We start from the raw sequence: 23,592 nt of genomic DNA, 5'->3' as shown, positions 1-23,592 counted from the left end.
TTGAAGGAGTTTGCAGGGAGAAACCTGAAAACAAGCAGGCTTAGGATCCAGAATCACTTTCCTGTATCCTTTCCCAGAGTACCTGTTCTGTGCTATGCCATCCTGGGGCTGGGGAGCCAAAGCTTCTGTTCAGACTCAGGGCAGGGAATTCAAAGAGAGAGATTTCAGTTCCTTATAAGGGGGAACTTCCTGGGAGTTTCCTGGTAAAACGGTGGGTTAAGGATCCGGCGTTCTCATGGCTGTGGCTCGGGTCATTGCTATGAAAAAGGCTGGGTTGGGGCAGGGAGGCCTTTCTAACAAGCTGGGATCAAGGCCTGGAAAGATAGTGGTGGTGAACTTCCCATCACTAGGCATAATCAAGCTTCTAAATTTCTGCACTGGGAGGGATCTGCCGATAGGACTCAAAGTCTACACTGAGTTCAACTCAAGCGGGGCTGTGATGATTTGGACCTTTTGACCTTTTATCTGAGACTGCAGGGCTAGCAGTGCTAGCACATCTGGCTTTAGGTCCCCACCCCCCAACATCCCCAGAGGCTCAGAACCAGAAAGGGCCCCTCCCCCAGCATATTTGCATCAGTTTACATGTCATTTCTGGGCTCCTGGCCCAGGGAAGTGTCCCCTTCCTTCCCCATCACACCCAGACAATGCCTGGCATCCCTGCTCAAATTCTGCAGCTGGAATTGGAGCTCAGAGCAGGCAAGAGGTCACCTGAGGTCACACAGCCAGGGGCAGAAGCAGAAGTGGGCCTCCTGCCTGCCCATGCAGGGCTCTTCCTGACTCCCACAGAGCTTCTGGCCATGGTGGGGCTGGGCAGGGCTGGGTGACTGGTCTTGTGGCCTGAGAAGGCACAGAACGGCTGGCAGACAGGGGCTGGACCCTGAGAGACGCACTCACTCACCTTAAGAGCAGGACGCTGACGCCCTCAAAACTGGAGAAGGCCTCATGATAGATGGACTGGAGCTGAGGACAGACAGATGTACTTGAGAGTCAGCAGGTGCCACCCCTCACTTCTCAGTATCAGCTCACTCTCGTCATCATCTCTCCTCTGGCCCCTGCTTTGGTTTTCTCAGTGACACCGTGGGCTTCCCAGGGCCACCCACACCTTCCCAGCATGGCTGCCGGAAACTACCTGCCAGTCGCCCTCTACTGAAAACCGCAGGGCAGCTCCAACTGTTCAGGAAACAGCCTTCCTAGGCCTTTCCTTCTCTGCAGTTTTGCTGCTAATTGCTCTCCAGTCCAGTTGTCCTGCTGACTGCCATCTCCCCTGGATGACAGCCCCTCCTCTTGTCTCTCTGCAGTCCCCCTCCTACCCTGCGCCTCAGCCTCTGCCCACCTTTTCCTCGCACATGCTGTTCCCACTGTCTAGAAAGCTCTTCCCTGTTTCATCGACTACCTTCTCTCCATCCCCGTTAAAATTCCCCTATCTCAGAAAGGCGTGCTCTGGGGAGTTCCTGCTGTGGCTCAGCAGTAATTAACCCAACTAGTATCCATGAGGATGTGGGTTCGATCCCGGCTTTGCTCAGTGGATTAAAGATCTGGCGTTGCCGTGAGCTGTGGTGTAGGTCACAGACATGGCTTGGATCCTGCATTGCAGTGGCTGTGGTGTGCACCAGCAGCTGCAGCTCCCATTCGATCCCTAGCCTGGGAACTTCCACATGCCATGCGTGTAGCGCTAAAAAGACAAAAAAAAAAAAAAAAAAAAAAAAAAAAAAAAGGTGTTCTCTGGGCACCCGCTAGCCCCCAGGATCTTAGTCACCCTGTCTGTCACAGCTCTTTTACAGAGCTTACTTTATGATTAGAGTTACAACCAGATTTGTTTGAACATTCACTTGATGTCTGTCTGCCCTGGAAGCAGGGGCCGTGCTTGGTTTTGCTGTTGTTCCCCGCAGCCCTTAGCATTGTAGCTGGTACAGCAGGCCCTCTGTGAGGTGTACGAATAAACGAATGAGTGAACATGTGGAAGAGAATCAGAGTGGCCCCCTGGAATGACAGATGACAGGCAGGAGGCCAGCGCACATTCTCTCCCTGGTGCTGAGGGCGGAGGTGGGTTGGGTTTGGGCCGTGGGAACTCTGCCTCACTCTGCCAGGGGGGGTGGCAGTTGAGGGCCTGTTGCTTCCTGATGGTGCTTTACACAGAGAAGTGCCACATGCTGCTTCCTCTGTTTCCTCAGATTCCGAGGATCCACCCCTGGGGAGTCCTCCCTGCATGCTCACTCTGGAACAGTCCCTGCCTGGCTCCCCTTCCTGCTGGAGCCACTCAAGGGACAGGGGTGGTTTTCTACTTGCTGGGCTGCCACCTTGCTCCCCACGTGCTCCTCCCCACCCTACGGAGAGGCACAGGGTAGGGTTCACTCATTCCACACTCCAAGGCCTCTGTGGGTGCCCAGCCCTGGGCCTGGATACCCTCAGGGGGCTGTGGTCTGCAAGGAGCAGCAGGCTGGGGTGGGACAGTGTGGGAAGGGCAGGCCACAGAGGGCGGGCTGCAGACCCTGTGGGGCAGGGGGTTTGAGTCACCAGGTGAGGGCCCGCCAACGAGACAGCCATCTCCAGGCGGCAAGGGCAGTGGAGGGTGTGAGGTGGTCCCAGATGGAGAATAGTACGTGCCAACGCACAGAGGTAAGGGGGCGGGGGCCACACTCCTGAGTGGAAGAAGGAAGAAGCCCCTACCTGGTGGCGGATGTTTTTGCTCAGCAGCTGGTACGCCGGGGAGGCAGGGTTCCCAAGCGCTGCTGAGAAGTCTTCACTGGTGATCCTGAAAGTCACTGAACGGGTCACACGACTACGTCCTGGGGAGGAGAATCCCGAGTCCTGCAAGGAGACAGCCTGCCCGGGATGAGGCGAGGATGATGACTTGGGGGAGGCAGCGTCTTCAGGGACACTTGCACAGCTAGAAGGAAGGCCAGGGGCACCTCTGAGGGAGAGGGTGGCCCAGGGGGCTGGGCCAGCTGCGACCGGCCCAGGCTGGACTGTCCCCTGAAGCGCAGCCTCTGTATCCACCAGGGGCGGCAGGGCAGCTGGGACACTAGAAACCTTGAAGAGAAGGCCTGTGGCCATGGGTGGGCGTGCAGACACAGGAGTGTCTGGAGAGATCCTGGCTCTGGTGGTGAAGGTGGAAACGGGGGCCAGGACTGGTGACAGTGATGTTGACAGAGGCAGAAGTGCAGGGGCTGGGGATGACAGGGGCAGTGACGGTGATGATGACCGTGAAGAGGGTGCCGTTGAGGGCACCGGCAACACCGAAGGACCCCTGGGCCCTGGGCCCAGACGGGATGCCAGACCACTTCCGGGTGACCTTGACCCCACTGTGAGGGCTGCAGCGACCGTGTCCAGCCTTGACCACACGGCTGCTCCAGGGAGATGAGGCTTTGTGGCAGCCGATGTGTTACTGATGGATGTAAACGAGGCAAGTGAGCCGTGGGATGCGGAGGACACAGCCTTCTCTGGGGTCCCTGGAGCCAGTGTTGGAGGTGGGGAGGGCCCTGGCCTGGAGTTGCTGGCCTCTGTTGCCGACAGTCCCTGGGCACTGGGGCTGGAGGTGGGCCTGCCCACGGGCCAGGCCAGCCACTGTGGAGATCCAGATGTGGATACAGGAGTGGTGGGGGGAGGCAGTGTTCCAGCCGGCTGTTTGGTTGATCCAGAGGTGATGAAGATCCTCAGAGCAGGAGCATGGACTGGATCAGACAACCCGGAGAGCTCAATGGACTTTGGCTCACCGGCAAGATGCCTTGGGCCAGGAGAAGCATGCAGTGGTGCAGTAGAGGCTGTCCCTGGAGACCCAGGGGCTAAGATCTCTGCAGATCCAGTCACATAGGATGCTGGCTGGGACTTAGGAACCCCATGCGCTGTGGGCGCAGCTACTGCTGATGGAGCTGAGGTGGGTGTGGCCCTGCCTGAGGCCTCAGCAGCTCCCAAAGGATCAGCCTGCTCTGAGAGGACATACAAGCCCAGGGGCAAGCCTAGAAGAGCTTGCTGCTTCCTAGATGCCTCTGGAAATAGGGCTCTTGCCCGCCTACCTGAAGCTTCCTCTGCCCTCTTGGCTGAGGGAGAGACTCCTGCAAGGACTGTCACCAAGGAGTTTAACGATGGGGGTGTCTTCTTGCTGCCACCTTGCAAAGCAGATGTGCTAGAGGCCACAGGAAACCAGCCCAGGACTTTGTGAGCAGGAAGAAGGGGAAGAGCAGAAGCTGAGACCACCAGGACTGCTGCAAAACAAAAGAGCAGTTCTGCCCGCCACGCAATGGGGTGCAATTGGCCCAGAGCCCCTCAGAGGCTCTGCCTTCCCTGCTGCTGCCACCTCCCTTGTCTAGGGGTTCTAAGGAGACCTGACCCCTGACCCCGGCTGTGCCCCAAACCACTCGGCTATCTGGGGAGAAACCTCCCCTCTCTGATCCTAGCCCATGAGAGACCCGGGAACCCTGCCCTGCCGCCAGAAAGGGGGACCTTGAGGGAAAAGGGCCTGCTCCCACCCCAGCAGGATCCCTCCCCAAGGGAAGCCTTCTCTGCCAAGACCCAGACTGCTGGATGCTGGGAAGGGCTGTGCAACCCTCCACCAAGTGAAAAAGGCAGTTACCTTATCACAGTCCCAGAACTCAGGATGGTTGAGCGCTGAAGGGGCAGGAGGTAGGGGATGGGGAGGGGACCATCTCTGAAAACCGTAATACCACACTTGGCTACAAGTGTGCACCGAGCCCCATGGGGTGGGGGGGCAACCCCGTGCCAGGTTCCCCCAAGTGGGTGATTCCTAATGCCCTCAGGGAGCCCAAGCCTGGGGGATGAAGGAAGGGCTCCTGACCCTGTCTTAGGATCCTCTGAGGAGTTCCTGTCATGGCTCAGTGGTTAACGAACCCGACTAGCATCCATGAGGATGCGGGTTCGGTCCCTGGCCTCACTCAGTAGGTTAAGGATCCAGTGTTGCTGTGAGCTGTGGTGTAGGTTGCAGGCTGGGCTTGCATCCCTCATTGCTGTGGCTGTGGTGTAGGCTGGCAGCTGTAGCTCCGATTCAACCCCTAGCCTGGGAACTTCCACGTGCCATGGGTGCAGCCCTAAAAGGACAAAAAAAAAAAAAATCCTCTGAGCTGACCAAACCCAGGCTGACATGAAGACAGGGTAGGTCAGCCCTGATGTGGGAGTCCCAGGTGAGCAGGTGGGGTCTGGGGTGGGCCCCCCCACCCCCAAGTCAGCCTGCCCTAGCTCTACTCACCAGCCAGGAGAATTCCAGGGGCTGAAAGCCATTGCCTGCCCATGCCGAAGGCTCCTGCTCAGGCTTCTATGCCTCCAGAACCAGATGGAAGGTGGCAGATGGAAGACGTCCACTCAGATCCCCCTTCAGGAAAGGAATGTTGCCCAGCTGTGAGCTCTGGTTAGTTGACGTCTCCAGCTACCCCCTGAGCGGCATCGCTGCCCTGCAGCTCAGGGGCAAACACTGCTGCCTGAGCCTCCAGCACAGCTCTTCTCCACGGGACTGCAGACCCTGTTGAATGGGGACCTTATGTGCCAGCCTCACAGCCCAAGAGGTTATAGACCTGAAAACCTATTGAAGAAGAGTAAGGGAGTTCTCGATGTGGTGCAGCAGGAACGAACCCAACTAGTATCCCTGAGGATGAGGGTTCAATCCCTGGCCTTGCAGTGGGTCGGGGGTCCAGTATTGCCATGAGCTGTGGTGTAGGTCATCCATGGTTTGGATCCCGCATGGCTATGGCTGTGTCTGTGGCCAGCAGGTGCAGCTCCGATTTAACCCCCAGTCTGGGAACTTCCATATGCCATAGGTGCAGCCCTAAAAAGAAAAAAGAAAAAAAAAGGAAGAAGAGTGGAAAGTTCTGTCCAATCTTTAAATGTGAGGTGGGGTGCTCTTCCTAGAGGTGGGGAGGGTCTCAATGGTATACTCTGGGTGGAGTTGGGGGTGTTAGTGGTGCTGATGCCTGTGGCCATGGTGGCAGTCCTGGTAGAGTTGTGACAATGGCAGAGATGCTAAATACACTGGGAGCTCTGCTTGTGTCCTGGGAGGCAGGACTTAACAGAGGGCAGTGACACTAACAGAGACCCTCTATATCCTGCCCCAACTCCCAGCCCATCAGGCAGGGGGAGGTGGGGCGGCTGGAGGAGAGCACACTAGTCCCCGACTGGGCCCACGTGGAATCCCAGTCAGAGACCTGAAATGGGAACACTGGGGTGGAGGTGGATGGGCTTTATAGGTTGAGGGGTCCTTCCCGGGTCCCCCTGCAGACCTAGCATTTGGGGCAGACCCAGAATGGTGTGGGGTCTCAAGCAAGGCTTCCTCTGGTCTTTGCTGCAGCCATTCTCTCTACACCCCTCCAGACACAGGAGAAGGGCCTGGGCGCCCTAAGGAGCTTTACGCAGGGAGGGCAGGGAGGGTGGGGGTCTGGTGCCTTCATGGGAGCAGACTCAACTGGGGCTCAGACCGTGCTCCATTCCCCCCCCCTTCCCCGCCACCACCACAGCAGCTATAGGAGATTTTCAGCTCTTTCAAAGCCTCTCCCACCAGGCTCCTGGCCTGTGTGAGACCTCCGAGAAGCACAGTGACCCATCCCAGATCCCTCAGAACAAGAAACCCTGCTTAAAGGGACATAATCCCCAGAACCCTTCACAGCAGGGGATCAGACAGGAAACTCCTGACCTTTTCACTTGCCCTTTGCCACCACCCAGCAACTCCTACCTGGATGCAGCCTTTCCCCGGACCTAGTCCCCTAAGGGAAAAAGTTCCTCCACGATCCAACTCCATCCAAACACATGTACCATCCCAGGTTCAGACAAACCCCTCAGGCCAGCCTGTTCCCACCCTCTGATCACAGCTCTACTGCTCTGTAAACCTGCACAGCTCTGTGTGCACAGCCGGAGGCTGCCATCTGCACCCAGCCCCTTCTGGTCCAGGCCTGGCCAGCTTGGGTGGATGCCTCCCCAGGGCAGGGAGGAGGTTTTGGTTTTTGACAACTTCTACAAACAGTCCTGGTTTCACTGCCCCCACTCACCCACCTGCCCTTCCACAAGCCCCCTCCCCTGGCCCGTGACTCCATCCACCAGGCCAGCCCATTCACTCTGCACCCCTACACCATCTCCCTCACCTGTGCCCCCAGGACACCTGAGTCTTACCTGGTGATGTTGGGAAGCCTGCCTCTGGAGGTGTCAGTGCTCCACAGAGGAGGTGGTAAATGCAGGACCAGCGGCCTCTACCTAATGCCCGCCCTGCCTGGCAGGGCCACCCCCTTCCCAGGCACCCTTGGGGTGAGGAAGATTTGGTTGCTGATGGCTCCAGTCCAAGAGCAAAGGCCACTCACATCCCAGGACACTGAGTCCTCATCTCCTGGCCCCTTCAGGCCAGACCAGGCGGGGGCCAAAGCTGGGGGCAGGGCTGAACATTCTCTCAGCACGGAGGCCAGCCTGGCAGCGACGCTCAAAGCAGGAGCTGCCAGGGACAGGGAGAGGGATAAGGGACAGAAACACGTCTGAAGGCCACCCACACCACCAGGCAAAGGCTTTTGGGTGGGAGCTGGGCACACGCTCGCACTCCCCACCAAGCCCCGATTCTACAGAGAAAGCTCAGTCCAGAACTAGACATCAGTGGAGTCCCTGCTGTGGTGCAAAGGGATCAGTGGCGTCTTGGGAGCACTGGGGCATACATTTGATCCCCATCCCAGCACAGTGGGTTAAGGATCTGGTGCTGCCACACTTGTGGCTTAGGTCGCAGCTTTGGCTGGGATCTGATCCTTGGCCTTGCAACTCGATATGCTGAGGGGCAACCAAAAAAACAAAAACAAAAACAAAAAACTAGACATTAGGGCTCAGCCTATGTCTAAGGTCAGGACTCAGGTTATGCACAGGGGTGGAGCTCAGTCTACTACAGCGTTGCTGCTAGAATTTGCATTTGAGCCAGGCTAGACCTGGGCTCTCTGCTCCATCCCAACACCTGAAATAACCTGCCCTCATACCTGAAATGAGTTGAATGGGAATTCTAGCCTCAGGTCAAGGATCTCAATAAAGGAACTTTTAGAAGATTGACACCCCCTGGGGCAGGATGGGGATCTGGCACAGAGGGTTGGGTACTATTCCTCCTCTCCTGGACCAGCTCAGGTCCCTCAACCAGGACCTTCCCTGGCACTGCAGCCTGTGGCAGGCAGTGCCTCACTCCTCCCCTGAGTTCTGATGCCTGAAAGGACCACAGTCTAGCCCAGTAATGCAGCCCCTCCACACCCTGCTCCCTAACCCAGCTGAGTGCAGGGGACCCCCACATTCTGTGATAATCCTTCCTAATGCTCAGCTCCCTGGGGCAGGAGGAGGGGCAGCACAGGAGGTCATCCTATGTCCTTAGTCCCACACCCAAAGAGTCCTGGAGGGCTCGAAAGCAGAGGACAAGGTGGGACCCCAAAGAAAGGAACAGGACAGGTCGTCCCAGGGCTGACCAGGAGACATTTGCCTAGATACACGGGCAGCGGGACAGGCGGATGCTTGGCTTTGCCTAGGTACCTTCCAGAGGAAAAGTTCCTCCAGCTTCAAAGATGAGTACAGGGCTGGGCCTCCCCTTCCTGGCTCTCTCTTCTGGGCTCCCAACCCTCTGTTGAAGGAGTGGGGGTAGGGGGCCAGCTTACAGTCCCCACATGTCCCTTGGCAAGTGCCTGCCGCATCCAGACCTCGACCCCCCGTCGGTTACCTTCTCCTCAGAGAAAGGTGACTATGATGGTTGGAGGGCTCCTGCCACTTGACTGGCACAGAATGGGGGGCTTGCAGGAGGAACAGAGAGAAGACTGTGGGGAAGCCTCTTCACCCTCTGCTGAATTCTCAATTCTATCCCTGCACTGGAAGCCTCCTCCTCTGGCTTCAGCCTGCTTGGCAGACCTTAGTCCTGGCCCCTCCCACCTTCTGCCATTATCACGGAGGTGTCCATGTGCCACCTCTGAGGAGGGACAGAAGAGGCAACAGCACCTTCCCAGCTAGCTGTGCTTCCAGGGAGGGTGTTCTGGCCGAGACAACAGACTTAGCTGAGTCAGCTCATGCACTGTCCAGCCATCCCCATCGTCCAACCACATCCCAGAGCCTCCAGTTCCCTCACTCAGGGACACAGCCAGGGTCTGGGAAGGGTCTCAGTTTATAGCCCTGCCGGCTGCCACATCACCCAGAGATCTGGGACATCCCCCCACCGCTTTCAAGCAGGTTGGCAGGGTCAGAATCATTCTGTGAGCCCCTGTGAGAGCAAGCACAAGCAGGTGTCCCTGCTGACTCAGACTGGCCACCTCCCTGCCTCTGGCCCTGCGTCTCTCCCTCCCACTTTTGTCCCATCTGCTGTCTGTCCCTCCTACCTGGGGGTATTGGTGCCCACGTAGGATACCTGGCCCCAGACCTGCCCTTTAATCTACCAAGGCGTGTTCTTCCAGGTCAGGGATCTGACACCCAATGCCATATTTTCTCAGATTTTTCTGCCGGGTTTGACATCTATCCTATGGGAACCTCTGGCTGGATTCCCCTTGGTCGCCAAGTCAAGCAGTGTTTGCTGCTGAAAAATGAAAAAAACAAAACAAAACAACAACAAAAAAGGAAAATCATGGCTCTCATACCGATGAAAAATGAACACACAGTAAAGACTATTTAACTCAGTATTAAGGAGGCACCCAGGCAGATGTCAACAACCAGTTCAAAGGTGAATTCAGTGAAGACTTACATTATATGGAATACAGGAACATTGAAATAAATTTACAGGAGTTCCTGTTGTGGCGCAGTGGTTAACGAATCCGACTAGGAACCATGAGGTTGCGGGTTCGGTCCCTGCCCTTGCTCAGTGGGTTAACGACCCGGCGTTGCCGTGAGCTGTGGTGTAGGTTGCAGACGCAGCTCGGATCCCACGTTGCTGTGGCTCTGGCGTAGGCCGGTGGCTACAGCTCCGATTCGACCCCTAGCCTGGGAACCTCCATATGCCGCAGGAGCGGCCCAAGAAATAGCAACAACAACAACAACAAAGACAAAAAAAAAAAAAAGAAAGAAAGAAATTTACAGATAGATGTAAAATTAGCTTTTTCCAGTGGTTGGGGGAGAGTCAATCAAATCTTCAGGGGCAGTCAATTTGCATGATTATAAACAAGAATTATTTTGCATTGCTATCCATCATCCACAATGTACAAACTGAAAAAAAAGGTGTTTGTTTTTAAAAAGTGTACAGAGCACCAGAAGAGTGTGTCTAATCAAAACATCGCATAGTTTACCCTTTGAAAATATCCAGACATTTTTTTTTTCCTATTCAAAATGTCCTTGCAGTGGTCAGACTCTCTGAGCTGTGGCGCAGAGGAAGTGGGACTTGGTACTGAGATGTCGGGGAAGGGTCCTGGGAGGAGAGGAGGACAGGATAGGAAAGGGGAGGGCACGAGCAGAGACCCCTACTTATCACTTCATATGCCTCCCATTCTTCATTACTACTATTATCCCTTATTATTGTCACTTCATATGCCTCCCATTCTTCATTACTACTATTATCCCTTATTATTAGCTGGCCACGGGGTGGTCCAGAATTAAGACTATTTCCCTTGTAGAGGGGTGTGACCATGTGACTCAGGTCTGGCCAATCAGATAAGAGGGCCATGAGGGATGTAGGGGAAGTGGCCCCAAAAGGAAAAGGTGCTACTCTTTGCCCTTCTCTTTCTTGCTAAAATGCGGAACTCAAGCTCTAGGATCACGAAGTACAGGCTATAAGTGGACGATAGAGCAAAGTGGAAGGTCCTAGACATCCTTCTGAAGTCACCTGACCAGCTGTGGACTGCTCACCTCCAAATTTGCTTGGTATGAGGGAAAAAAACGTTTATCTTATTGAAACCACTGTTTTTTGGGGGGTTTCTGTTTTTATTGCCCTAGACCTGACTTTACGCCTGTGTTGGGTGGCGTCTCTGCTTGACCTCCTCTCTCTGACTTGGCAGCGCCCAGTTCAGCGGATATGTGCAGGGCTCACTCAGTAGAGGCGGTGGGAGGTGACAGGCGCATGCATCGCTTTCAGGGAACCCGCATTTTCAGGCGCATTAGCCTTTCACAGTTTTCTGTTCTTCACCCCTCTCCGTGCCTCCCCAACACACACCCTCCACTAGAGTTACATGGAACCCTCATTTTTTCCACACTCATCCCCACCTCTATGCTTCTGCTCCTGACTTGAGAAGGAGTGGGTGGTATGACTTGCCCATTAACCAAGGAAGAAATTGGAAAAGCTGCACAATTATCACCTTTAATAAAAACTCTGGGGACTCCCTGTTGTGGTGCAGTGGAAACAAATCTGACTAGTATCCATGAGAATGTGGGTTCGATCCCTGGCCTTGCTCAATGGGTCAGGGATCTGGAGTTGCCATGAGCTGTGGTGTAGGTTTTGGACGAGGCTCCAAACCCACGTTGCTGTGGATGTGGGGTAGGCTGGTGGCTGTAGCTCTGATTGACCCCCTAGCCTGGGAACTTCCACATGCCGTAGGTACAGCCCTAAAAACAAATAAAAAAAAACCTCAGGCTGCAGAAAAACAAAAATCTGGTTGAATCGGCGCAATAGTAAAGAATTCCTAGACCAACAAGATACAGGAGGAGACAAAACTTCAGAGGGAGGCACACCATTGGAGCTGCTTTTCCCATGGGGTGTCTGCAACCCTAAAAAGGCAGCTGGGAAGCTGATCAGTACTTTCAACAGCTTCTAGGTTACTACAGAGACAAAAGTTGGAAGTCCAGGGCCTGCCAAAATTTGGGGCAGGGTGTGTGTATGGCTCTTAGAAACCTACAGGCCATTGGGTCAGGACACTCAGTGTCCTTGGGAGTGAGTGACGTGGCAGCAAGCCAGACCTCATGTAGACTGAAGCCTAGCTTTGAGTCTCAATCCCTAAAACTAGATTTAAATGATCTTTTTTTTGTGTGTGTCTTTTTTTTCCCCCCTAGGGCCACATCCACAGCATATGGAGGATCCCAGGCTAGGGGTCTAATCAGAGCTATAGCTGCCGGCCTACACCACAGCCACAGCAAAGCCAGATCAGAGCCACATCTGCGACCTACACCACAGCTCACGGCAACACCAGATACTTAACCCACTGAGCAAGGCCAGGGACCAAACCCACAACCTCATGGTTCCTAGTCAGATTCATTAACCACTGAGCCACAATGGGAACTCCAATTTAAATGATCTTTTAACTGCTAATGAATTAAAGTATCTGGTATAGGAAAACAAAACTGTCTGCGGAGGAAGATAACTTAATCTTAAGCCTCGAGACATTCCACAAACTAATTTTTAAAAATTGTTTGGCATACAACTAAGGCACCCGGGCACAGGAGAAAACAAGACAATATGAACCAGCAACCCTGCAGGAACAACCGACAATTAAAGCCACCCTCAGAGGATGGTGGCAAAACTCTCCAAGCCTGACTGGGGCAAGGGCTATTCATGAAGAGCGGAAGCTCTTGAGTTCTTAAACCAAAGCCAAGTGAACCTGTGAGGAGGGTTTTTTGGTTTTTTCTCTTTTAAAATCTAACCACCTCTTTTATTCCTTAGGTCACCACAATTCTGTGTCAACCTGTGAGAAGTTAAAATCAGTGAAGAGTTGTCATAAGAAGAGAACCAATGGCTGTCAAGTCGGTCATGTGTGAGCCAGTGGCAGCTGACACCTGTGCACCCAGAATGAGCCTCCTTAGTCCCGAGACAGGCCTGGAGAACACAGCACTGGGGGTGAGCGTCTGGGGCTGTGGCCTGGCCCTGGCCATGCTCAGAGCCCGTGGCCAGGGCACTGGCCTTTCCCCACAGCCTGGTTCTCTGGAGAGGGTTGCTGCTGCATTGGCTCTCACCCTACAGCTGGTGACATGTCAGTGGCTGGGCTGGACCACGTCTGCTCCTTGTCCCCACATAGGGTTTAACACACAAAGCAGGAGTTCCTGTCGTGGTGCAGTGGTTAACGAATCCGACTAGGAACCATGAGGTCGCGGGTTCGATCCCTGCCCTTGCTCAGTGGGTTAACGATCCGGCATTGCCGTGAGCTGTGGTGTAGGTTGCAGACACGGCTCGGATCCTGCGTTGCTGTGGCTCTGGCATAGGCCAGGGGCTGCAGCTCCGATTTGACCCCTAGCCTGGGAACCTCCATATGCCGCGGGAGCGGCCCAAAGAAATAGCAAAAAAGACAAAAAAAAAAAAAAAAAAAAAAACCACAAAGCAAACAATCCTCAGCTCAAAGATAGTTTATGGAATATGGAGGCCTGGTTTGCAGAGAGGAAATTCATGAAGCCTTTCATCATGCCGAGTCTGTACCAGAAGCTGGAGAGTGACCCCAGGACAAAGATGTGGCTCGCTGATCCTACCTACTGGGAAACTGACAGAGCAACTGTGAAACAAGCCATTGGACCTGGGCATGAAACTGCAAAATCCCTGATCAGGACAACTTTCAGTGTCCTCCTCGGAGTGAGTATGAATGAGGAGGAAGAAGGTGCAACATCTCCACTACCACCTCCTCCCAAAGAGGAGACCAAGCCAGAGCTAATGGAAGAAGATCTTACAGAAAATAAGAAGCAGGCACTGAAAGAAAAAGAATTGGAGAATGATGCCTATAAAAAGAAAGAATTTGGGAGTTCCCGTCGTGGCACAGTGGTTAGCAAATCCGACTAGGAACCATGAGGCTGCGGGTTCGGTCCCTGCCCTTGCTCAGTGGGTTAAAGATCCAGCATTGCCGTGAGCTGTGGTGTAGGTTGCAGACGCGGCTCAGATCCCGCGTTGCTGTGGCTCTGGCGTAGGCCGGGGGCTACAGCTCCGATTCGACCCCTAGCCTGGGAACCTCTACATGCCTCGGGAGTGGCCCAAGAAATAGCAAAAAGACAAAAAAAAAAAAAAAAAAAAAAAAGAAAAGAAAGAAAAGAAAGAAAGAATTTGGAGTTCCTGCTGTGGCACAGTGGGTTAAGAATTTAATTGCAGTGGCTCAGGTCATTGCAGAGGGGCAGATTCGATCCCTTGCCTGGTGCAGTGCATTAAAGGATCCAACTTTGCCCCAGCGGTGGCACAGATTGCAGCTATGGCTTGGATTCAATCCCTGGCCTGAGAACTTTCATATGCCATGGGTGTGGCCATTAAAAAAAAGAAGAAAGACTTCGACACAACCTTGAAGCTCTACGAATGGATCCAGCTAGATCAGACCTTCATCAAGGGTTATACATTGGAAGCAGCTGCCCTAGATGCAATTAAAGACTATACAAAAACCATGAATGTCCACCAGAAGGCCCTAGACCTGAACTTCAACTCCAAGGAGGGAGCAGACAGTTACAACACTACATGATGACCCAGTACAACCAACATGACACCTGAAGATGTGAAGTGATGGACCATGACTGCTTTGAGGTGCAGCAGATAAGGAGTGACTTGGCCCTGCGGCTCTTCTCAGAAACAGAAGTACCCCCAGGCACTCAGCAAATATGAAAGGATCCTGTAATAGCACAAAAGACCAGAAGCTGATGGATAGGTATCTGATCACCACTGGGTGGTCATTTGCTCATCATCCCCCTTCCTTTCACCCTCATGTGCAAAAAGGAACCAGGTTGGCAGCAAGCATCATGGAGCAGAAGGAGGAGAAGGCGGGGGGAGTGGCAGCTTATCTCTGAATATCTATACCGACCTGTGTGGAAGATACGGAGCCTTGTATTCATGTCATTCATGCAGCTGCTGCCTTTGGGCCCTCCCAGCACAGGCATGGCCTTTTTTGCTGCCCTTGAATTACACATCTCCCTCCCTGACCCCCTGTTGCTGTCTCAGCCGCTCTCAGAGTTGGTGATTTTTTATTTGGGGGCAGTGGGCGTATATGGAGAGGGGAAGACAGTCTTCCCAACCTCAGGTCCCAACTGTCTTTATACTGTTCTCCAATAAAACAAGGCAGCTGGGCATGGCGGAAAGAAGCAAGGAAGGGAGGGAGGGGAGAAGGGAGGAAGGGGGGCAGCCAGGACAGCAGGAAGACCCTCAGAAAGTCCAGATGTTGGAATCATCAGATAGACTAAAAAATAACTATGCTTGGAGTTCCTGTCATGGCGTAGTTGCTAATGAATCTGACTAGGAATCATGAAGTTGCAGGTTCGATCCCTGCCTGTTCAGTGGGTTAAGGATCCGGCGTGCTGTGAGCTGTGGTGTAGGTCACAGACACAGCTCGGATCCCATGTTGCTGTGGCATGGACCGGTGGCTACAGCTCTGATTAGACCCCTAGCCTGGGAACCTCTATGTGCCTTGGGAGCGGCCCTAGAAAAGGCAAAAAGATTAAAAAAAAATTAAAACATAAAATAACTATGCTTACTACGTTCCAGGAAATAAAAGACAGAAAATTTTAGAAACTACAAAACTACCCCCAAAATGGCACAGACTTCTCTTTAACTCTTTTTTTTTTTTTTTCTTTTTAGGGCTGCACCTGTGACACATGGAAGTTCCCAGGCTAAGGATCAAATCAGAGCTGCAGCTGCTGGCCTACGCCACAGCCACACCACATCCAAACACATCTGCAACCTATGCCACAGCTTGTGGCAATGCCAGATCTTTAGCCAACTGAGTGAGGCCAAGGATTGAACCTACATCCTCACGAACACTGTCAGGTTTTTTTTTTTTTTTTTTTTTTCTTTTTTCTTTTTTAGGGCCATACCTGTGGCATATGGAAGTTCCCAGACTGGGGTCAAATTGGAGCTGCAGCTGCCAGCCTACACCACAACCACAGAAATGCCAGATCCAAGCCACCTCTGTGACCTATACTGCAGCTTGTGGCAATGCGAGATCCTTAACCCACTGAGTGAGGCCAGGGATTGAACCCATAGACTTACAGATACTGATCCGGTTCTTAACCTGCTGAGCCACAACAGAAACCCCTAAAAATTCTAAATAGAAAAATACAATAACTAATAACCCTATGGATGGCTTTCATAGTCAATTAGGCAAAACTGAAGAGGATATTAGTCAACTAGAAGGTAGGTCAGAAGAAAAAATTCAGAACTAAACAAAGAGAAGAATAAAACATTCAGGAGAGAGAGCAGGAGGTACAGAGGATATACTGAGTATGTCAAATATGCCTTTAATTGGAGTCAAAGAGGAGAATGAAGCTGAAGCAATATTTTTAAAAATAATGACTGAGGAGTTCCCGTTGTGGCTCAGTGGTTAACGAATCTGACTAGGAACCATGAGGTTACGGGTTCGATCCCTGGCCTTGCTCAGTGGGTTAAGGATCCGGCATTGCCAGGAGCTGTGGTATAGGTCGCAGATGTAGCTCGGATCTGGTGTTGCTGTGGCTGTGGTGTAGGCCAGCAGCTACGCTCCAATTTGACCGCTAGCCTGGGAACCTCCATATGCCGCAGGTGCGGCCTTGGAAGAAGACAAAAAGACTAAAAAATAATGACTGAGAATTGGGTTTGTTTGTTTGTTTGTTTGTTTGTTTTGCTTTTTAGGGCCAAACCTGTGGCATATAGAAATTCCCACACCAGGGTTCAAATCAGAGCTGCAGCTGCCAGCCTACACCAAAGCCACAGCAGTGCTAGATCCAAGCTGCATCCATGACCTACACCACAGCTCACAGTAACATGGGATCCTTAACTCACTGAGGGAGGCCAGGGATTGAACCCCCATCCTCACGGATACTAGTCAGGTTCATAACCAGCTGGGCCACAATGGGAACTCCAAGAACGCTTTTAAAATAATGAAACCTGATCAATTTCAAGCAGGATAAATGAACGTAATTATACAACTAGATACATATGGTAAAACATCAAAAAACTAAAGATGCTTTTTTTTCTGACCTTTTGTCTTTTTAGGGCTGCACCCACAGCATATAGAGGTTCCAAGGCTAGGGGTCGAATCAGAGATCAGAGCTGTAGCTGCCAGCCTACACCAAAGCCACAGCAACTCGGGATCTGAGCTGCATCTGCAACCTACACCATAGCTCACCACAACGCCGGATCCTTAACCCACTGACCGGAGCCAGGGACTGAACCCGAATCCTCATGGATACTAGTCAGGTTCATTAACCATTGAGCCATGACAAGAACTTCAAAATTTTTTTTAACCTTAAAAGAATTTGAGGAAAAGAGTCAGCTTGCCTTCCAAGGAGCAAGAATTAGGTTTACAGCTGACTTCTCAACATAAACAACAGGAACCAGAAGACCAAGAATGACACCTCAAATGGGCTAAAAGAAAATGACTGCAGCTCCAAGTCAAAGACATCAAAAAATATGTGTAGAAAAGAAATCAAGATGAAGATATTTGCAGACATCTAAAAAGAGATAATTTGTCATTAGCAGGCCTAAAAGGTATTCTCAGGCCAAATAAAATCTATCCAAGTTAGAAGGTCAGATATGCAAAAGGGAATAAACACATAGATGTATTTAAATAGATGTAGATGGATGGACAGATTTAGATGGCTACAGGAAAGATTTTATTTATAAGTTCATACATGCGGGGAGCCGAGAAGATACAAGAAGCCGAGGAAGGGAGCTTGCCTGAACAGTGCAGTTCCAAGGACAAGCTCCTAATCAGGAAAAGGGGCCTGTCTGAATTGCACAATTCCAAGGACAGGCCCCAGAAGACAATAAGGCTCGCCCACTGACATAGGTGGAAAACTAAATTTTCCAGGAAATAATTTCCATTTTGTGTTGCTGAGTGGGGATTGTTCCATGGATAACTTAGTCTTTTCTGTTATTCACTTGCTATTCAGTTTTCCTCAGTCTTTCCTGATCATTTACTTATTATTCTTATTTCCCATTCCTATTTTCCTGTGCTGATTTGTGATTTAACAAAATTACAACAATAATATAATAAGAATTTCATCCTAAAGGACTTTCCCCTATTTAAATCCAACTTAGTTAAGACATAGTGTTTATCTATTAACTAGTTATATGGTAAACTTTAGAGTTAGGATTTTAATGAGGTTCATAAAAGTTAGACATATATTATCCAAGAAACCTAGCTGTGAGTTTTGTCCTTGATTTTAAAAGCTTTTAAGTGATAGCTAGTTTAGTTAAGTTGGTTTATATTTACTTACACTGTCTCCCTGCCATAATGCTTTGAAGATAAGCACCAGTCTACAAACAAGGTTTGTGAATGCCAAATTCTGGTGTCTGTGAACTCTTCAAATTGTAAAGACTGGCTGGCCATGGGATGATTTGTACTGTCTCCTCCTTTCCACACGATGTATTGTACCTAATTGCCCTTAAATTGTACTCAGTTAAGATAGAGATCTTAAAACATGATGTATTGTACCTAATTGCCCCTAAATTGTACCCACTAAGTTTAGTTAAGACAAAGACCTTAGAACATGATGTATAGCTGCTATACCACGTAATAGTTAACCAAAGTACTTTTAACACTGTGATGTAATCTGTAGTGAAAAACTGTCTATATAATCAACCACTTATGCCAATAAAATCTGAGCAGTCCAGCGCCCTGAAAGAAGGGACAAAGAGGCTGTCTCCATATGTACATTCGCCGATGCCACGTCCCTCTCTGATTGGGAAAAAGTGTACACTCCCTGGTCGCTGGAGCTGGCCTCCGGCACATACACATACATCTAAATGAATATTTTTATCCCTTTTAATGGAAATTTTCTATCTTTTTATAAAGAAAATAATGTAACAGTTCTATTATTCATCTTCAATAATTAGCAACATATAGACAATCTTTTTTCTTTCCTTTTTTTTTTTTTTTTCTTTTTTGGCCACCCCAAGGCACATGGAGTTCCTGGGTCAGGGCTCAGATCTGAGCCACAGTTGTGACCTAAGCTGCAGCTGTAGCAACGCTGGATCCTTAACCCACTGTACTGAGCCCGGGATCAAACCTGCATCTCAGCACTCCCAAGATGCCGCCAATCCCATTGCACTACAGCAGGAACTCCTCGACAGTCTTGCTTCATCTATATTCCCTTGACTCTGCTTACACTGGATTATTTTAATCAAACCCCAAGCTTCATATAAAATCATCTCTAGATATTTCAGTTTATATCTCTTCAAGATAAGGACTTTTCAAACAAAAGCCCTGGACTGTTATGAGACCTAAACAGTAAAATAAGTAATTCATTAAAACATCAAATGTCCTATCAGACATTCATTCTAAGTCCAATTTTTCTATTTCCTTTCAGATGGATGTTCAAATGAAGATTCTTAAAATGTCCTTGTATTGAATTTGGCTATTGTGTTTCTTGTGTCTGTTTTTTGAAAATTAATTTTAAAATATAAAAAACCTTTTGTTGTGAAATTTTCCAATGTAAACAAAAGGAAAGAAAATATTATAGTGGACCTCGTGGGAGCTAGGGTGAGCAAAAGGACCCTAGATTTTAAATTCTGGAGATCTGCTATGATTGCTGATTGCTGCTTCTAATCACAATCAGAGGTGCAGAAAGAGAGGTGCACAGCCACTGTTGCTGCACCTCTCCCCCCTGTTGCAACCCTGCCCCATCTGATGAACTAACTTCCAAGGTATTCTGAGTGCTGAAATCATTTTCACCCCCTGCATTTTTCATTTTTTCCCTTTTAGGAGTCAGATGTTCAAAAACCACTAGAAAACTAGGATGTTTCAAAATGACTGCATTTATAGGGGAAAATCAAAAGTTCCATGCTCAAGGAAAGTCTCAGAAAAGACCTAAGACATTACGTTTATACCTTAGGCTGATCCCCAGCATAGAGACAGCCTACAACAATAAACACACACACACGAAAATCAGTAACAGAAAATACCCCTGAGGAAGAGAGAGAATAAGATTTCCAGAGTTACCACATATTAAGTTTTAAATCTCCAGTCACAATATTATGCATTGTGATTTTTCAACAACAAAAAAATCACAATGCATAAAAAGAAAGAGGAAAGTATAACTCAAAGGGAAAAAGAAACAGAAACTATCCCTAAAAAAGACATATTGGCAAATATATTATACAAAGACCTTAAAACAACTGTCTTAAAGATGCTCAAAGAACTAAAGGAATATAGAACAAAGTCAAAAAAATAATGTATGAACCAAATGAAAATATCAGTAAAGAGATAGAAAACCTAAAAAGGAACCAAAAAGAAATTTTGGAGCTGTAAAGTACAATAACTGAAGTGAAAAATTCACTACAGGAATTCAAAGGCAGATTTGAGCAGGCACAAGAAATAATTTGTGAACCTAAAGAAGGGACTATGGAAATTATCGAGGCTGAGGACAGAAAGAAAAAAGTATGAATAAAACTGAACATAGCCCAAGCGACCCTTGAGACACCATCAAGTGGACCTAATACACACTGTGGGATCCCAGAAGGAGAAGAGGGAGAGAAAGGGCCAGAGAGACCATCTGGAGAAATGATGATTGAAAACTTCACGAATTTAATGAAAGATGTGACTATAAATATCCAAGAATCTCAGTGAACTCCAAGATGATCCACATGGAGATGTATTACAACCAAACACTCAAAAGACAAAGAATGAATCTGTTTTTTTGTTTGTTCATTTGTTTGTTTTGTCTTTTTAGGGCCGCACCCAAGGCATATGGAGGTTCCCAGGCTAGAGGTGGAAGCGGAGCTGCAGCTGCTGGCCTACACCACAGTCACAGCAACATGGGATCTGAGCCTCGTCTAATGACCTACACCACAATCCACAGCAACGCCAGATCCTTAACCCACTGAGCTAGGGCAGGGATTGAACCCACACCCTCATGGGTACTGGTCAGGCTTGCCAACCACTTAGCAATGATGGGAACTCCCAAAGAGTGAGTCTTGAAAGCTGCAAAAGAGAGAAATAAATAGACAAGATCCTCAATAATAGCATCTGTAGATTTCTCATCAGAAAAAAAAAAAAAAAAATGGAGCCAAAGATGACAGTGGACCAATACATTCAGAGTGTGAAAAGGAGAAAAAATTTGTCGATGAAAATTCCTACTGGCTATAATGGAAAAAAATAAAAATCATGATACAAATTAAACAAAAAAAAGAAAAGAAAATTCCTATATCCACAAAAATAGTCCTTCAAGAATTTCCATTGTAGCTCAGTGGAAACGAATCTGACTAATATCCAAGAGCATGTGGGTTTAATCTCTGGCCTTGCTCAGTGGGTTAAGGATCTGGTGTTGCCGTGAACTGTGGTGTAGGTCGCAGACGGGCTCAGATCTGGTATTGCTGAGGCTGTGGTGTAGGCCAGCAGCTACAGCTCCTATTTGACCCGTAGCCTGGGAATCTACATGTACCCCAGGTACAGCCCTAAAAGACAAAAAAAAAAAAAAATTCCTTCAAAAAGGAGGGAGATGGAGTTTTCCAGTGGTCTAGCAGTCAGTTAAGGGCTAAGCCACTGCTGTGGCTCAGGTTATTGTTGTGGCTTGGATTTGATTCCTGGCCCGAGAACTTCCTCATGCTGCAGGCATGGCCAAAAAAAAAAGTGTGGTGGGGTGGAGGGAGAAATCAAGACATTAAAAAAAAAAAAAAAAAAAGAGTTCCCATCATGGTTCAGCAGAAAGGAATCCAACTAGGAACCATGAGGTTGCGGGTTTGATCCCTGGCCTCACTCAGTGGGTTAAGGATCCAGCGTTGCTGTGGCTGTGGTGTAGGTCACAGATGTGGCTCGGATCTGGTGTTGCTGTGGCTGTGGTGTAGGCTTGCGGCTATGACTCCAATTAGACCTCTAGCCTGGGAACCTCCATATGCCATGGGTGCAGCCCCAAAAAGAAAAAAGACAAAAAACCAAAAGAAAGAAAGAAATCAAGACATTCCCAGATAAATAAAACTGAGAGAGTTCATGACCTCTAGACCTGGCCAGCAAGAAAAGCTCAAGAGAGTCCTGCAAAGAGAAATGAAAGGACACTAGACAGTAACTCAAAGCCATATGGAAAAATAAAGATCACAAGATAAGTAAATACTTAGGCAATTAGAAAAGCTAAGTATAGAAAAGCAATTATTGTAACCGGAGCTTGGAACTGCATTTTTTTTTTTTACATAATTTAAGAGACTAACACGTTTAGGAGTTCCCACTGTGGCTCATCAGTAAAGAAACCTGACTAGTGTCCATGACGACACAGGTTCAATCCCCCGCCCTGCTTGGTGGTTTAAGGATCTGGTGATGCTGTGAGCTGTAGTGTTGGTCGCAGATGCAGCTCAGATCCCACATTGCTGTGAATATGGTGTAGGCCAGCAGCTGCCAGCTCCAATTAGACCCCTAGCCTGGGAACTTCCAAATGCTGCAGGTGCAGTCCTAAAAAGACAAAAAAAAAAAAAGACAGAGAGAGAGAGACTAATACATTTTAAAGAACTCTTAGTTTATGTCTGGGGCACACGATGTATTCAGATGTCACTTTGTGACATCAACTACCAAAGAGGTAGGCACAGAGATATAAAAGAACAGAGATTTTGCATGTTATTGAGGTTAAACTGGTATAAATCCAAATTAGAGTGCTATAATGTTAAGATATTAAATTAATCTCCATGGTAGCCACAAAGAAAATAGCTGAAGAATACACACGAAATGAAATGAGAAAGGAATTTAAACATTTCATTACAAAAAAATAAATTAAATAGCAAGATACAGAAATGCAGGAAATGAAAGACAAAAAAAAGTCTAGAGAAAACAACACAATGACAGAAGTCTCTCCTTAGAGTTCCCATTGTGGCTTAATGGGTTAAGAACCTGACTAGTATCCATACAGATGCAGGTTTGATCCCTGGCCTCGCTCAGTGGGTTAAGGATCTGGCATTGCTGTGAACCATGGTGTAGGTCAAAGACACAGCTAGGCTCTGGTGTTGCTGTGGCTGTGGTGTAGGCTGGCATCTGCAGGTCTGATTTGACCGAAAGTGTAGGAACTTCCATATGCTGCAGGTACAGCCCTAGAAAGAAAGGAAGGAAGGAAGGAAGGAAGGAAGGAAGGAAGGAAAGAAGAAAGAAAGGAAGGAAGAGAAAGTCTTCCTTATCAGTAATTATTTTAAATGTAACTAAATTTACCAATCAAAAGACAGATTGGAAGAATGGATAAAAACACATGGTCCAACTATACACTGTCTACGAAGACTCATTTGAGATCCAAAGACACAAATAGGTTGAAAGTTAAAGGATAGAAAAAGATATTCTGTGCAAACAGTAAACAAAAGAGAGCAGGAATGGCTATACTAGTATCAGACCAAATAAACTTTATTTTTTTTTTTTGTCTTTTTGCCATTTCTTGGGCCGCTCTGGTGGCATATGGAGGTTCCCAGGCTAGGGGTCTAATCAGAGCTGTAGCCGCCAGCCTACGCCACAGCCACACCAACTTGGGATCCAAGTCACATCTGCAACCTACACCACAGCGAGGGAGCAAACCCGCAACTTCATGGTTCCTAGTCGGATTCGTTAACCACTGAGCCACAACAGGAACTCCCAAATAGACTTTAAATCAAAAAAGTTTATCAGAGACAAAGAAGGACATTATATATTAATAAAATGTTCAACACAGCAAAAAGATATAACAATTATAAAAATTTATGCATAGAATGACAGCCAAATATATGAAGTAAAACTTACAGAACTGAAGGGCAAAATAGACAGTTTTACAATAATAGTCGGAGACTTCAGTACCCCTCTCTTAATAATAGATAGAACAGGATGGAGAAAACAGATGATAACTATGAAAATTGAGGATTAAACAACACAATAAACAAAG

General features: G+C 49.0%; 2 protein-coding genes across 10 annotated transcripts in view; one reads left to right on the top strand and one right to left on the bottom strand.

Annotated features, from left to right (window-relative positions):
* The window catches only part of LOC106504438 (taste receptor cell protein 1), a 45,825-nt gene that overhangs the window by 5,684 nt on the left and 16,549 nt on the right, over positions 1 to 23,592 (bottom strand). For 2 of the 9 annotated variants that reach the window (XR_014810546.1, XM_084968726.1), the window contains exons 2-7: positions 9,309 to 9,502; positions 7,108 to 7,420; positions 5,201 to 5,323; positions 4,014 to 4,202; positions 2,668 to 3,671; positions 899 to 960 (exon numbers count right to left, since the gene is read on the bottom strand). Coding sequence is in view for 5 of the 9 variants with exons in the window: in XM_084968726.1 (XP_084824852.1) it covers positions 899 to 960; positions 2,668 to 3,671; positions 4,014 to 4,202; positions 5,201 to 5,243 (1,298 nt within the window). In the remaining 4 variants the exon portion in view is untranslated. Of the gene's footprint in view, positions 1 to 898; positions 961 to 2,667; positions 4,203 to 5,200; positions 5,334 to 7,107; positions 7,421 to 8,478; positions 8,567 to 8,662; positions 8,733 to 9,308; positions 9,503 to 23,592 lie in introns of those variants that run through there. The other 7 variants (XR_014810547.1, XM_084968729.1, XR_014810545.1 and 4 more) reach the window with 5 other exon arrangements.
* COMMD4 (COMM domain containing 4) overlaps positions 13,193 to 23,592 on the top strand; it is a 35,083-nt gene continuing 24,683 nt past the window's right edge. Inside the window, exon 1 of the mRNA XM_001924389.7 lies at positions 13,193 to 13,513. Within this exon, the coding sequence (XP_001924424.3) occupies positions 13,193 to 13,513 (321 nt within the window). The remainder of the gene's footprint in view (positions 13,514 to 23,592) is intronic.

The sequence above is a fragment of the Sus scrofa genome, chromosome 7 (genome assembly GCF_054392235.1).
Source record: "Sus scrofa isolate SSC_HxYL_T2T_F1_AM1 chromosome 7, Sscrofa_HxYL_maternal_Yorkshire_Landrace_v2.0, whole genome shotgun sequence".
Lineage (NCBI taxonomy): Eukaryota > Metazoa > Chordata > Mammalia > Artiodactyla > Suidae > Sus > Sus scrofa.
Note: the sequence above shows the minus strand (reverse complement) of the source record. Positions and strands in the feature narration are given on the sequence as shown.